The following is a 16,522-nucleotide window of genomic DNA, read 5'->3' on the forward strand; positions in this document are numbered from 1 at the left end:
TTATGTGGTTCCATGAAATGCATTGCTTTCAGTAACACCTTATATAAATCACTGAGGAAGTTTTATGAAACAGTCTATGGGATTGATTCATTAACCCCTTCACTACCCAGCCTGTTTTCACCTTCATGACCAGGCTAATTTTTACAATTCTGACAAGTGTCGCTTTATGATGTAATATTTCTGGAACACTTCAACAGATTCCAGTGATTGAGATTTTTTTTTCTTGTACTTCATGTTAGGGATAAACTTAGGATGATATATTTTTGCTTTTATTTGTGAAAATATCGGAAATTTTGGCAATGTTTGCAGTGTTCAAACTTTGAATTTTTCTGACCTTAAGCCAATGGGTTATGTTATAGAAAATAGTGAATAAATATTTACATGTCTACTTTACATAAGCACCATTTTTGAAAAGCAACCTTTTTTTTGGGGATAGGAAGTTAGAAGGGTTAAAATTTTATCAGCAATTTCTCATTTTCCAACAAAATTTACAAAACCATATTTTTATTTATTTATTTATTTTTAAAGGGACCACATCACATTTGAAGTGACTTGCCCAAAAGTGATGCCATTATAAAAACTGCACCACTCAGTGCTCAAAACTACATCCAAGAAGTTCATTAACGCTTCAAATGCTTCAAAGGAGCTAAAGCAATGTGAAAGGAAAAAATTAAAATGTTAGTTTTTTTCCCCAAAAAATATGTTGATTTAGCCCCAAATTAACATTTTCACCAAAGAAACAGGATAAAATGCACCATACGATTTATTGTGCAATTTCTTCTTAGTACATAGATACCCCATATGTGGTAGAGAACTACTCTTTGGGGGTGCTATTTGACTTTTGGAACACAAAAGTATCTGTAACAGATAGCGGGCATGATGTTGCGTTTGCAGAGCACCTGGTGAGCGTGCTATATGGTGGAAATGCCCCAGAAGCTACCCCATTCTGAGAAGCTACACACCTCAAGGAACTTGCCAAGATGTGCGGCGAGCACCTTGAACTCCCCCAGGTGCTTCGCATAATTTTATATTTGTTGAGCCTTGAAAGTAAAAAAAAAATACTTACCCCCCCCCTCCCAAAAAAAAAGTTTTGCCCCAATTTTGTATTTTGACATAGGTAACTGGAGAAATTGTGAAACAAATTGTATATTGTATTTTATCCTGAGTACATAGATACTGCGGTTAGAGGAAAGGAGGCTTAGGCCGGTGTCACACTTGCGAGTGTCTCGTGTGTATCTCACACGAGTCTCGCTTTACATCACCCGTTATGGACTCCCACTCTCCTCACAGGAGCAGGTCAGTTGCATGCATCTCTATGTAGCTGAGACGCTCCTGTGAGGAGAGTGTGAGTCTGTGATAGGTGATGCAACGCGAGACTTGCGTGAGATACAAGCAAGGCACTTGCAAGTGTGACACCGGCTTTAATCATAATCACAGATGCAGATTCTTTACTGTGAGAGCAGTGAGACTATGGAACTCGCTGCCACATAATGTTGTAATGGTTGTAATGGTCACTACTAAAATTTCAGAGGCCTCAATGCCTTTCTTCAAAAATATATTATTGGTTATGTGCACTAGATTCTATGATGGGTCATTGATCCAAGGAACTAGTCTGATTTGCCATATGTGAAGTCGGTAAGGAACTTTTTTCCTTTAATGTGGTGCTTACTGTCTGCCCCTTGGGGTTTATTGCCTTTCTCTGGATCAACATGTTGGGTTAGGTTGTGGGTTGAACTCAATGGACTTAAGTCTACCTTCAACCTTAAACACTATGAAACTATATATTGGGTGGAAAACTACTGTTTGGGTGCATGGCAGGGCTCAGAAGAGAAGGAGCACTAGTTGAATTTTGTAACTCAAAATTGTCTGGAATCAATAACTGACGTCATGTCGCATGTGACTAAATAGTGGAAACTCCCCATAGGTGACCCCAAGTTGGAAAAAAAACTCCCTCAAGGAACTTGCCTAGATGTGTGGTTAGCAGCTTGAACCCCCAGGTGCTTCTATGAATTTTAGAACATTGAACAGAGAAAATAAAAATCTTATTTTTCCCACAAAAATGAATTTAGCCCTAAATTGTGCATTTTTAGAATGGTAACAGGAGAAATTGCCCAAGACATTGTATGGTGTATTTTCTCCTGAGTATGCAGATGCCCTATGTGTAGTGAAAAATTACTGTTTGGGCACACAGTAAGGCTCGTAAGAGAAGGAGTGCCATTTTTAGCTTGATCAGATTGCACCATGTCATTTTTGAAGATCCCCTGACATGCCAAAACAGCAAGAAAAAAAAAAAAAGAAACACAAGTAAACACATTCTGGAAACTACACCTCTCAAGCACATTCCCTCTCCCAGTCTCCTAAATGCTGTGATCGCCGGCATTTAGGGGGTTAAACAACCAGTGGCGGCGTAGGCACAGTCCATGTTTGTTACTGTTGGATTTTGGCTATAACTTATACTGAGCTCCCGGCGGCAGTCATGCTTGCACAGCTCCTGTGCCTGTGCGATCTCCATGATGTAACGTTTACATCATAGGTAGTGATGAGTGAGTACTAACTCTAAAACTCAAGCAGTCGGACGCTAGGACGTGTGCCGAGAATAATGGAAGTCAATGGGATTGGTTTATAGCCTATGGGCTGTGAGTACATTGAGTGCATGACATCGGGACTTGCCGCCCTTTCAGTAAATGGTGGCAACATTGAGTGTGTTGGGTGTGTGAATACATTAAAGGCCCTGTCACACACAGAGATAAATCTGCGGCAGATCTGTGGTTGCAGTGAAATTGTGGACAATCAGTGCCAGGTTTGTGGCTGTGTACAAATGGAACAATATGTCCACAATTTCACTGCAACCACAGATCTGCCAAAGATTTATCTGTGTGTGTGACGGGGCCTTAAGGGTACATTCTGTGTTCAATCTGTATCCTGAGTGAGGGGCGAGTGTGAGATTAGGCTGTAAAGTGACATGTACCTCATATAGTCACCTCCATCCCATGTTATGTAGGAGGCTGAGTGAGAACCTGACCATAAGTTGACCGATCACAAGACCTATTTTTCATAATCTGCTATCAGCCATTGAGAACCGTTAACATTTTCTGTCCCCGAATGCCTTCAAAACTTGTCTTTCTATATAGTCCGCTTGTATAAATTTGCCTTTTATGCAGTGTGTAGAATTTACTTCAGTGTGCTACATTTGGGTATCTAGCATCTCAAGTGATTGTTCATAGCCCTGGAATGTATGCTGGTCAAGGCTCCTGACCTGAATGAAATTTATCCATTAGACTCTCTTCACCTGACAGAGGCGCTTACTTTTGCAAGCACAAGGCTATCAATAAAGTTCAGCATTTCAACATTACAGTGGGATATACTGATCCATATACAAATGCTCCAGAATTCTAGCATGCTGCGCAAACAAACTGTCTTTCATGACTTGAAACAAATTTATTATGTGTTTTAGACACTTTTTCCAACTTGTCTGACGACGTGTAAACTTGCTGAAAACTGCTTGTTGGAGGAACGCTGCATATCTTTCCACACTCTAATCCAATACGTCCACCAGCATTGTGACAATTTCTGACACAAACTAATGTGATTTAAAATTAGACAGGTGTGTCTAGTTTGTTTGCACTAAGAAGTGGACAATATTGATGACTCTTCCTCATTGTCATCCTTCATGTATTAATGATAGACAAAACAGCATACTACCCACTTTTGCATTTTCATCTAACTTTCAAATCGGTGGCACATCTTTCCAAGTTCTGTGTGGTATATCTGCCCCATTCACGTCAGTGGAGCTAAAATGTAGTATCAGACAGTCTACAGACAGGTGTGGCACTGATTTTAATGGAAAAATAGCAAGGTTTTCTTTTTAGAATTTACAGTCCTTGTATCACGACCTATAATGTATATTTACTTCATATGTCGTGTCCCTTGCTTTGATGGCTCGCACGCCAAGCCCGCATCTTTTGCTGCACTTGGTGTCTGATCTGATAAACAGCCGCTAATGGATGAGAGATAACCAATCATAACATGCTGGTCATTCACCTTTCCCACCAGCGCAGCCGTGACATGATCGTGGGGTGCCAATGGGTTGTCATGACAGCCAGTCGGCTAATTACCCTATGACTATCTTCCTGGGAACGTCGGCTGCGAGTCAGCGTTCATAGATCATGATTTCAGCCCCCTTTTGCCGCACTGAAAATAACACCATGAGAAAATACACAGATTGGACATTTCTGAAAGCAGAGATACCAAATCTATTAAAATGCAAAATAAATTAATCAGATTTGGTAAATAGTGTAACAAAAATGTAAAATGCCAGAATTACATTTTTGACCACCTGAACATTACATTAAAATGCAATAAGAGACAATCAAAACATTGCAACTAGCCCAACATAGTATCCATAACAATGTCAGCTTAGGGCTCAAAATATAAGCAATCACACAGCCCTAGATGTCCAAAAAATTAGAACTTTATAGAGGGTTTTTTAGGGGTGTTTTTTAGTGGTTTTTGACACAATTCAGAATATTTTGGGGGTTTTTTTCACCAATTAAAAAAAACAAAAAAAACTATACAAATTTGGTATCTACGAACTCATACTGACCTGGAAAATCATACAGCCAGGTCAGTTTTATCATATAGTAAACATGGTTAGTTATTTAAAGAAAAAAAACAAACTTAAACTTAAAACAATTGTGGAATTTTATCGCACTTGGATATTTCTTTCCCATTTTCCAGTACACTATATGGAAAAATGAATGGTGTCTTTCAAAAGTACATCTCTTATCACAAAAAACAAGCCCTGATACAGCTATATTGACAGAAAAAAAAAAAAAAGTTATTTCTTTTGAAAAAAGGGAAGAAAAAATCGGAGCACTGCCAGATTATGAAGGGGTTAACTTATTTGTGTAAGTTCCATTAGGATAATATGTATCAAACCAACTTTTATTTTAGGATGAAAGGTTTCCAAAAGGTACTGGACTGGACTCAGGGACTTGTATTCAGTCTGTCCTTTGCTTACCAATAGTTACAGCAATTGGCGATCTCATTGGAATTCTGGAACTTCATAGGCATTTGGGAAGAGAAGGCTTCCGCTTGTGTCACCAGCAGGTAAGCTTTGGGTAATATGGATTTCATGCAACTGGAATTTGCAGAGTTAAATATGTTGACTTGCTTTAGCCTTCACTGGAAGTAAGATTTGTATTTCTATTATATTTATTGCTATCTGCCTTGATGATTCTGCAGAATATGTTCACATGACTTTAAATACTATTTTTGCTGTTAACAGGGGTTAGATTTGGCTCTGATAGGCTCTTTTTATGGCAACCAAATACTGTTATAAAGTATGGGTGAAGAGGTTGTCCAGTTTCCCAGAATTGGTCATAGATGTTTTAAACTAGTAATCGGGGTTGGCACGATATATAGTATGTATATTTTTTTTTATGCTGCACCTGCCTGACACGTTCTGAGCTGACTGTCCATACTCTTAAGTTCTAATGTCTGACATTATACTATACCCTGTGTATGCATTGCGTGCTTAACACTGTGTCCATGCTGACTCTGTCTATAATAGTAAGTTCTTATGTCTGACATTATGCTATACTGTGTTCTGGTGCTCCTGTCCAACACTGTCCGGATTGACTCTCTAGCAGGGTTCTCAAACTCTGCTGGGAGTATGGGCCGCACATAGAAGAAATATTATTTCGGGGGCCGCATTCTTTGCAAGGTCAAGTGACATTTTAGTGATTCCATGTATTTTCTTCTATACACCTTTTTGGATCACTTTTTGTGAACATTTTTTGCTTGTTTATTAAAACAAACCTGCACTTTTTTGTTACGTTTTATATGTAAAAAAGTATTGTTAATGGTAAAAAAATATCTTTCTTGTGCCTAGTAATAATGTACCCATCCTTGTGCCCAGTAATAATGTGCCCAGTAGCATTGTGCCCATCCTTGTAGCATTGTGCCCATCCTTGTAGCATTGTGTCCATCTTTGTAGCATATTGTGCCCATCCTTGTAGCATTGTGCCCAAGTAGTAGTGTCCGTAGCCCTCATCCTAGTTCCCTATTATGCCGTTTTGACATACACACATATACACACACACACACACACACACACACACACACACAGAAGATCCTTCTCACCTTTACTCTGTTCCCTGTTTTCTCCTAACTGCTTGTTGTGGCCTGTAGACCCCGTGACGATCGCGTTACTATGCAGGGGGCCGGCGCTGGCAGGGTTTTACTACACTTGATTCATTTGTGGCTCAGCGCGTGCTAGGAGCTCTCTGTACTCTACCATTCACAGGCAAGCAGGTGACTTCATCCAGCGATGTTACCTGCTTGACATTGGTATCAGTGGCGTAACTAGAGTTCGATGGGCCCCGGTGCAAAATTAGGACCGGGGCCCCCCCTTGGGGTACAGGATGATTACGCTGACACTTGGTTCTTTCCCTTAGCACTCACCTTTCCCATGCTCCAATATCCCTTTTTCCCTCAGTACGCAGCTTTCCATGTTCTGATATCCATCTTGTCCTCAGCACCCAGGTTTCCAATGCTCTCTATACAACTTTCCCTCAGCACCCAGTTTGCCCTTGATATCAGAGCATGGAAAAGATGGTTGTTGAGGTTAAGATGTATAGCAAAACATGGGAAAGTTGAGTCGTAAGAGAAAGATGTATAGCAGAGCATGGGTGGGTGACCCAGCACTCAGCATCAGCTGGGCGCTGAGGAGAAGATAGATATCAGAATATATGAAATCTGGGTTCTGAGGGATATCCGAGCATAGGAAAGCTGGGTGCTGAGGGAAAAATTTATAGCAAAGCATGGGAAAGCTGGTTGCTGAGGGAAAGAGCCTCTTTTCCTCAGCACCCAGCTTTCCCATTCCATGCTTGTATCTTTGTCCCCTATCCTGATATATAGCCTTATCCATTTTTTTTTCTGTACATTATATTTGTGCTATAAATAACATTATAGATTTATTCATGTTGCATCTAAAAATGGTAGTTGTTTTTTAATGGTACACGCGTTATGGTATTTTTAAGACGGTTTTTTTTGGCCCATTTAGTGTTAATTCTGCTTTTTAGTATCTGAATTTTAAAAATGCCACGCGTGTACACATTCACACAAATGCAGCCATATACACTATCTCTCTCTATATATATATCTATATATATCTATCTATATCTATATGTGTGTGTGTATATATATATATATATATATGTGACGCCCTGGACCCCCAGGGGTCACAGTACACCAACACACACACACATACACACACACCCCCTTCCCCTGGTTAGGTGACACCAGTCAATCAAAACCCTTGTTGCCACCCTTCAGGCTTGATGTCCACACCAGGTGGGGCGGAGCCAGGTGGTTGACCCCACCCACCCAGGAGTTCACAGGCCTTGAGGCGGGAAAAAGTAGTTAGTTGAGTTCAGGAGTTGAGAGTGTAAGTGTGAGGAGTAAAAACTGTGAGTGTCTGGGTTGGAGCCCAGGCACGATCAGCAAGGTCGGCAGACGGTGGTGGCCGTCTGCAGGAGTTGGTGGAGGTCAGCGGAACCGTAGGACCGGGGTCGGGCAGTGGCCCGCCGGTACCGAACCGGGGAGCAGATTGAAGCCAAGCACCAAGGCAGGGTACTCAGACCCAGACTAGGCTAGGAGCCGCCTGAAAAGGTCAAATTCTCTGATTGTGGTCTGGACCTCAGGGGTTCATTCCCACCCAAGTTCCGTCAGAAGGCAACAGCCCAACCAGTCCGGATAGGTGCCACCGCGAAGGTCCAGATATCCAAGGGCCAGCGCCTGCGGGCAAAACTGGCTCTCCCGACACGTACACGCCGGGGAGCGGACTACCCGTGGGAAACCATAGGAGTCAAACACACATACACAGGTGCAGGAAAACGACAGCCACCATCAACCCGTCCGGGGAGAGTGAGAACACCGCAGCCGGCTGTGGGCCCCGTCCATCCAGCCGTTTGGTTTACCAGAGACTCTGTCCTTCTGTGTCTGAGTGAGTACAACAGTGCCATCCAGCACCGCGCTGCACCGCAACGTTGCACCCGCACCCACGCTGCCTCCCCGCATCGGCACCTGCACCTATACCCTACATCCCCCAATCGTGGCCCCGGGACCAACAGCCCCTACCCACGGAGGGGTCAACACCTTAACTGCTCTCCGCCATCACTCTCGTGATTCCCCGTCACCAGCAGTGGTGGTGCTGACCGTTACCGCGGCCCGTGGGTGGCGTCACGACCGACATCCCAAACATCCACCAAAAACCTCCCCTTTTCACTCGTGGGCAAGGAGGCGCTGCTCGAGCCCCGAGTCCGGCCCCGTGTTCGAGCCACCGAGGAGCAGAAGCACCGGACCCGAGCGCCAGCGAGTCCAGACGAGCGGCGTTCCTACCCCTCTGCCCGCGACATATATATGTATGTATGTATGTATGTATGTGTGTGTATGTATATGTGTGTGTGTGTATGTATGTATATATATATATATATATATATATATATATATATATATATATATATATTGTGAGACTGTGACCGGGGTTATCTATGACGGCCGGTATGTCTCGCCCAGGTTGTGCTCACTCCATGATAGAAAGTAAATCCACTATAGGGTTAATGCTGTTTCCCTACAGGCTTAAGGAAGGGTTAAAAGGAAACAGGAACGAGGGCAGGTGTGCCGGATGTGGGGAGTGATCACAACTCCCTGGGTTCTCTGCTGGAGAGACATGTATATTGCTGTGGACGTTTGTTTGGACATTAAACACCGTGTGCTGTGAACCTTACTGCCTGGATCCCGTGTCTTCTGCTGCGCAGCCGACCGTGCTACCTCACATATGGTGGAGAATCGGCGGGCATGCCAGCCGGTGAGGTGTACCTTCCTTTTCTGGTAACCCGGTAGCACATGTCCTGGATTCAAGCAGCTATACTACGGCCCAAACCCAGTGACGCCATGGAGGACATACTAAAGCAGTTGGCTCAAGCTACTGCACAGCAACAACAGGTGAATACCCACCTGCTCCGGACGTTGGAGCAACAGCAGCGACAAGCTGATGCACAGCAGCAACAAGTTGATGCACAGCGGCAACAAGCTGATGCACAGCGGCAACAACACCAGCAATCCTTGATATTGCAGGAAAAAAGGCACCAAGAACAGATGGTTCTCCTGGCCAAGTCAATCCGTGCCGGACCGGCAGCAACAACCCCGGGACCGGGTGACGACAGCAGCGTCCGGAAAGCGGTGAGACAAGCGTTACAAAAGATGACCCCGGGGGATGATGTGGAAGCGTTCCTGGCAGTGTTTGAGCGGGTGGCCGAGCGGGAAAAGCTGCCGACCCCCCAGTGGGCTGAGGTATTGTCACCCTATCTGACGGGGGAACCCCAAAAAGCATACCTGGACCTCTGTACCGAGGACGCCATTGACTATGTGACCCTGAAAGCCGAAATACTGGCTCGGTTGGGGGTGAATACTTATGTACGGGCTCAGCGGGTAAATCAGTGGTTCTATGAGGAAGCCAAACCCGTACGCTCCCAGGCCTATGACTTATTACATCTTGTAAAAAAGTGGTTGCAGCCTGACACTCTGAGCCCGGCGCAAATGGTGGAAAGGGTAGTAGTGGATCGTTTTGTGCGCACTTTACCCGTCACCGTTCAACGGTGGGTAGGACAGGGTGACCCGAGTACCCTGGACCAATTAGTGTCCCTGGTAGAGCGGCATGTGGCTACGCAGGACTTGATACGGGACACTGAGACTTTGCGTACCGCCCGTCGGTCCGGCCCCTCCAAGCCTAGGGCCAAGGACCCACCGCTGCCAACGGTACAGGAGTCCGCTACCGTCCCGGCTGAGGCCGCGCCCGCTGTTCCTGAGGTCCGGAAGGCTCTGTACCCTAAACGACAACTTGTCAAGGGGGTTTCCTTCCCTATTAGATGTTGGCGGTGCCAGCGGGTGGGACATATGGAAGCGCAGTGTCCACTGACCACGGAGCCCATGGATTGTGGGGTTACCCGGCGGGGTTCAATGTATGCTCAGGTGGTGTGTACCGCTGACCTGGTTCCCCCAGAGACTGAGCCACACTTGTGCCAAATACAGGTGAATGGATGTCCGGTTACAGGATTGTTGGATTCCGGAAGCTTAGTGACCCTTGTGCGAGCCACCTTGAGGGCTAAAGTAAAGGCCACAGGACGTACCGTGGGGGTGGTTTGCATACATGGGGACCGCCGAGACTATCCCACGGGGATGGTCACCATCACAGCACCTTGCGGTCAGGTGCAACATGAAGTGGGACTTCTGAACACTCTTCCTTATGACGTGATCCTAGGAAGGGATCTGCCCTATTTTTGGACTTTATGGAGGGGACCCCCTAAGTCCCCTCAGGTATTGGTCAGTCCGGGACCTGAACCCTACAATCCTGAATCTGGGACGCCTGCCGTAGGGGTCACCATGATAGGGACAGAGTGTGAACCCGATAGGTCACCCCTAGAGGTATTGGCAGGAGAGGCTGAAATGGTCGAGCCCATCCCGGAGTTGGAGGCATCCCCGGATACGTTTGGGACAGCCCAACTCCAGGACCCTACATTAATACATGCCCGGAATCGGGTGATAGTAATTGACGGGGTGGCACAGCTGCCCGGTGCCCAGGTAAGGTACCCCCATTTCGCTCTCAAGCAGGATTTACTCTACAGGGTAGATGAAATACGGGGCGTGGGGGTAGAGCAGTTGGTGGTGCCCCAGCCGTATCGCCGGCGGGTCCTCGACTTGGCTCATAAACACCTGATGAGTGGTCACCTAGGGGTCAAGAAAACGCAGGAGCGAATATTGCAAAGGTTTTATTGGCCCGGGGTCTTTGGAGAGGTAAAACGGTTCTGCGAAACCTGCCCGGAGTGTCAGCTTACCGCACCCCTGGCCCACTTTCGCAGTCCGTTGGTACCATTACCCATTATAGAAGTCCCTTTTGAACGGATAGGAATGGATCTGGTGGGGCCCCTCGTAAAGTCTGCTCGAGGGCACCAACACATCCTAGTGATCGTTGACTATGCCACCCGGTATCCAGAGGCGATACCTCTCAGACATACTGCAGCAAAGCTTATAGCTCGGGAGTTGTTTGCTGTGTTCTGCCGGGTGGGGTTGCCCAAGGAGATCCTTACGGATCAGGGGACCCCATTCATGTCTAAAGTGACCAAAGAGCTGTGCCGGCTACTCCAGATCAAGCAGTTGCGTACGTCTGTGTATCATCCTCAGACGGATGGGTTAGTAGAACGATTCAATAAAACCCTGAAAACCATGCTAAAAAGGGTGATCTCCAAAGACGGGAAAGACTGGGATATGATGCTTCCCTATTTGATGTTTGCCATCCGTGAGGTGCCACAGGCATCCACGGGGTTTTCGCCTTTTGAGTTGTTATACGGGCGACATCCCCGAGGATTGTTGGACCTGGCAAAGGAAACATGGGAGCAAGAGCCCACCCCCCATAAAAGTGTGATTGAACACATTTTAGGAATGCAGAACCGCATAAGCGCGGTCATGCCAATTGTAAAGGAGCATTTACAGGAGGCTCAGGCCGCGCAAAGCGGCCGCTACAATAGACAAGCCACCGTGCGGACCTTTAAACCCGGGGATCGGGTGTTGGTATTAATCCCCACGGCGGAGAGTAAATTCCTGGCTCAGTGGCAAGGCCCCTACGAGATAAAGGAAAGAGTCGGGGTGGTCAACTATAAAGTATTGCAGCCCGGTAGGCGGAAACCTGAACAAATATACCATGTCAACCTATTAAAACCGTGGCAGGATCGGGAAAGCCTGATGGTTGAGTTTCCCCCATCTCCCTCCTCTTCGGGTCGTTCACTCCCGGCTTCAACGACCTCCGGAGAGGACGAACCGGAAGTAAGGATCGGAGAAGCCCTCACCAAGCAACAGAGGCGAGAGGCCAGACGACTGGTTCAGCAGAACCCCGATGTCTTCTCCGAGTTGCCGGGTAGGACCAGTCTGATACGACATGACATTGTCACCGAGCCTCACCTGAAGGTACGCCTGAAGTCATACCGCGTGCCGGAGGCTCGAAGACAAGCCATATCAGAGGAAGTGAAGACAATGCTACGCCTGGGGGTCATCGAAAAATCCCGGAGTGAATGGGCTAGTCCCATTGTCCTAATACCAAAACCCGATGGCTCCTTAAGGTTCTGCAATGACTTCCGGAGATTGAACGAAATATCCAAGTTCGATCTCTACCCCATGCCCCGGGTGGATGAGCTGATTGATAGGCTGGGACAGGCGCGATATTTTACCACGCTCGACCTGACCAAGGGGTACTGGCAGGTGCCACTGACGGAGTCCGCCAAGGAGAAAACCGCTTTTGTTACGCCGGAGGGTCTCTTCCACTATGTTGTCTTGCCTTTTGGGTTACATGGCGCTCCGGCCACGTTCCAGAGGTTGATGGACTTGGTGCTGGAACCTCACCAGGCGTATGCATCAGCGTACCTTGATGACATCATTATTTACAGCTCCGATTGGCAGACCCACTTGGAACAGGTACAAGCGGTGGTGGACGCGCTTCGAACAGCCGGATTGACAGCCAATCCCAAGAAATGTGCGTTGGGACTCACGGAAGCCCGCTACTTGGGCTACGTGATAGGCCAAGGGGTGATTAAGCCCCAAATTAACAAGGTTGAGGCGATCCAGAAGTGGCCTAGACCCCTGACCACGAAGCAGGTTAGGGCCTTCCTGGGTATCGTGGGGTACTACAGGAGGTTTGTAATGGATTTTGCGGGACTATCAGCCCCCTTGACGGACCTTCTCAAAGGTAAGAAGTCCGTCATGGTGCGGTGGACTCCGCAGGCCGAGGACTCCTTCCGGGCCCTGAAGGAGGTCCTGTGCGGACAGCCCGTTCTGGTCAACCCTGATTTCCGGAAGGAGTTCATTGTACAGACTGACGCCTCGGAGGTCGGCCTGGGGGCAGTGCTGTCTCAGGTGGTTCAGGGGGAGGAACACCCCGTCACCTTCTTGAGTAGGAAGCTCACCCCTCCCGAGCGGAATTATAGCGTAGTGGAGAAGGAGTGCCTGGCGATCAAGTGGGCCTTGGAGTCCCTACGCTATTACCTGCTGGGACGGCAGTTTCGCTTGGTGACTGATCACTCTCCGCTGGTCTGGATGAGGTCCGCCAAGGAACGGAATGCCCGGGTTACCCGGTGGTTCCTTTCTCTGCAGAACTTCCGGTTTACGGTTGAACACCGGGCCGGTAGGTTGCAGGGCAACGCCGATGCCTTGTCCCGCGGCCCGTGTTTGATGGCTGGAGTTCAACCCCGCACGCTTGAACTGAGGGGGGGGGTATGTGAGACTGTGACCGGGGTTATCTATGACGGCCGGTATGTCTCGCCCAGGTTGTGCTCACTCCATGATAGAAAGTAAATCCACTATAGGGTTAATGCTGTTTCCCTACAGGCTTAAGGAAGGGTTAAAAGGAAACAGGAACGAGGGCAGGTGTGCCGGATGTGGGGAGTGATCACAACTCCCTGGGTTCTCTGCTGGAGAGACATGTATATTGCTGTGGACGTTTGTTTGGACATTAAACACCGTGTGCTGTGAACCTTACTGCCTGGATCCCGTGTCTTCTGCTGCGCAGCCGACCGTGCTACCTCACAATATATATATATATAATATTGTATGTATGTGAGCATTTTGTACACACTGTGTATACAAAGAAATAAGAAAGTTGGATGTCTGAGAGCAAACCATGGAGATGAGGAGGGTGGGCCACCTTCACAGTATAGCGGTGAGGCATATAATCAGTTACAGGGCTGTGGGGGAGGGGGCAGGAGAATGTGGCTGTGGGGGAGGGGGCAGGAGAATGCAGCTGTGGGGGAGGGGGCAAGAGAGTGCAGCTGTGAGAGGCAAATAGGAAGATAGAAGAGGGTAGTGGTGGAGGGGGGCATGCGGGTGCAGTTGTGGCGGAGGGGGCAGAAGAGTGTAGCTGTGGGGGAGGTAGGCAGGATAGTGCAGCTGTGGGGGAGGTGGGCAGGTTAGTGCAGGGAGGGGGGCAGAAGAGTGCAGTGAGAGGCAAATAGGAAGATAGAAGAGGGCAGTGGAGCTGGAGTAATCATTCAGGGAGCTCCAGTACTCACTTCAGGTCGCATTGTATTCCTCTGAAGCCTCGTGCTACTGCCGACTACAGAGCAATGGCAGTGTAGGAGAGAGGGATACAAACTCCTCAGAAGTCTCTCATATTTCTGCAGCACTCTCTGCACAGGCCTGAGACTCCACAGCAGCTTTGTGCCGGTGGGTGAGGCTTACTCCCGGTAGGCGGGGCTTACTTCTGCAGGGCTCTGGAGCAGTGAGTGCAGGGGATGGCTGCGCTCAGCATTTCTCCCCTCTCCTCATGGATGGAGCATACAGCATATGTGCTGTATGAGAGACTGTCAGGGGCCCAGTGGGATATCAATAGCCCAGTAGATGCTCAAAGCCAGCGGCCGGGTGATCACTGTGATCATAATCCTGCCCACCTCTCATCATCGGCTTAAGTGAAAAGAGGTGGGTGGGATTATGGGCGTGGAGAGCAGGGAATAAGCAATTGCTTAAGTAGCTGGGACATGTGTGAGCTCCAGAGCCGCTGCTGACTCCTGTGTGGTGACCCCTGCGACCGCGATTGTTCGGGTCCTGATTGGTATAGTGCAGAGAGCTCCTAGCCTTTGCTGTGCCGCAAATGCATCAACTGTAGTAAAGCCGTGCATCGCTGGCCCACTGCATAGTAATGCGATCGTCACGGGGTCTGTCGGCACTCGGGCCGAACAAGCAGCCTCAGGGGCCGCATGTGGCCAGCGGGCTGCGTGTTTGAGACCTCTGCTCTATAGCAAAATGTCAGACATTAGAACTTAAGATTATGGATAGTCAGTCCGGACAGTGTCAGGCAGGGGCACCAGAACACAGTATAGCATAATGTCAGGCATTAGAGCTCCCGATTATGGACACTGTGTTCTGGTGTGCCTGCCTTACACTGTCCGGACTGAGTCTGTCCATACTCATAAGTTCCAATGCCTGTTATTATACTGTACTGTGTTCTGGTGAGCCTGCCTAACACTGTTCAGACTGACAGTGACCATCCTCTTAAGTTCTAACTTAAATAGTACTGCTATATTGTGGTTAGAAAAAGCTGGGGCTTATTTTCATATTAGGGCATTATAAATGAAAACACCGTAACAGATTAGCTCATATCACGAGAAAGGTTATTTTACATAAAGTATAAGTCCATGCCATAAGTTTCTATTTTATTAATAGAAAAAAAAGTTTAGGAGTCCTCAGTGGTTGATACCTTTTTAATGGCTAACTGAAAAGATTGTGTAATAAATAGTAAGCGTTCAAGACTACTGAGGTCTCTTCTTCAGGCATGGTACCAAGTCTGATGAAGAGACCTGAGTAGTCTCGAACGCTTGCTATTTATTACCATCTTTTCAGTTAGCCATTAAAAGGTATTAACCACTGGGGACTCTCCGTTCTTTTAAACTTTTTTTTTTTTTTTTTAATTTATTTACTGGCTAACACGGTATAAAGATATATTTTACCTGTATTTTAATAATGGGATTTTATTTTTCATTTTATTTTTATTTTTTTACAAATAAGGTGGCAACCGCAAATCTCGCTTGGGCTTCAGTAGCAATACATCAAGTACAAGTAAGTACCCTACCGATGCTTCTTTCCCAGAATCTTGGCTTTCTGGTATTTTTGTGAGGACACACTTCGGATATCTCATTGTATACTGTTTGTAGATGGGTTAGTAGAAATAGCTGGGGCCAACCAAATATTAAACTTGGTTATCGATCATGCCAGCAACACATATTTCAGATTTCATTAATCTGGATCCAGTTTCATATATAAAATATATATTTTTTATATTTACTGTTAGGTGTGCAGGGGATTAGCAAAGCAAACTGAGCTGAATGACTTTCTACTAGATGTCTCCAAGTAAGTACATCACTACTTCTCCACCACTGGTTAATACAATACTGTCGGAGAATTACTTCCTGAAGTATGAGTACTCCAGCACTACTTTGTGCGGCAGTTTACCCTATAAGATGTTTTGTCGGCAGACTTGAATGATAAAAAAATATGATACAGTATTGCATCCAAGATGTTCTAGAAATTTGTAACTGAATATAATATAACTAGGTGCTAGATATAAATAAATACATTTCTGCATGGGGTCACTGAAGTGTTTGAAAATGATAACATAAATACTATACATGTGAAATGATATATAAACTGTTTCCTATAATGTATACAGACAATATAATCACAGTGTCTCTAACCCACATAGCATAGCTTAAACAGAAGACCAAATTGGATATGTGTAATCTCATACTTAAACATGCTGGCTGTAGTAGTGACAGCTAATGGACACCCAAACACTTGCTGTGCTCCGTAATTAGCTTTGTCAGAAGGCAAATAAGAGTAAGAGGTCTGTTAATATTTATAGTTATATGAAAAGAATTACCTGCATATATCCCCAGTTTGGTACATCTATCTACATACCCTT

At 46.5% G+C, this 16,522-nt stretch overlaps 1 protein-coding gene across 10 annotated transcripts in view; it reads left to right on the forward strand.

The window, feature by feature from the left end:
• Positions 1-16,522, forward strand: part of PDE10A (phosphodiesterase 10A) — a 699,109-nt gene that overhangs the window by 399,690 nt on the left and 282,897 nt on the right. For all 10 annotated transcript variants that reach the window (XM_075339766.1, XM_075339763.1, XM_075339773.1 and 7 more), the window contains 3 exons: positions 4,954-5,109; positions 15,610-15,660; positions 15,893-15,951. In XM_075339766.1, coding sequence (XP_075195881.1) covers positions 4,954-5,109; positions 15,610-15,660; positions 15,893-15,951 — 266 coding nt within the window. The remainder of the gene's footprint in view (positions 1-4,953; positions 5,110-15,609; positions 15,661-15,892; positions 15,952-16,522) is intronic.

The sequence above is a fragment of the Anomaloglossus baeobatrachus genome, chromosome 3 (genome assembly GCF_048569485.1).
Source record: "Anomaloglossus baeobatrachus isolate aAnoBae1 chromosome 3, aAnoBae1.hap1, whole genome shotgun sequence".
In the NCBI taxonomy this organism is placed as follows: Eukaryota; Metazoa; Chordata; class Amphibia; order Anura; family Aromobatidae; genus Anomaloglossus; species Anomaloglossus baeobatrachus.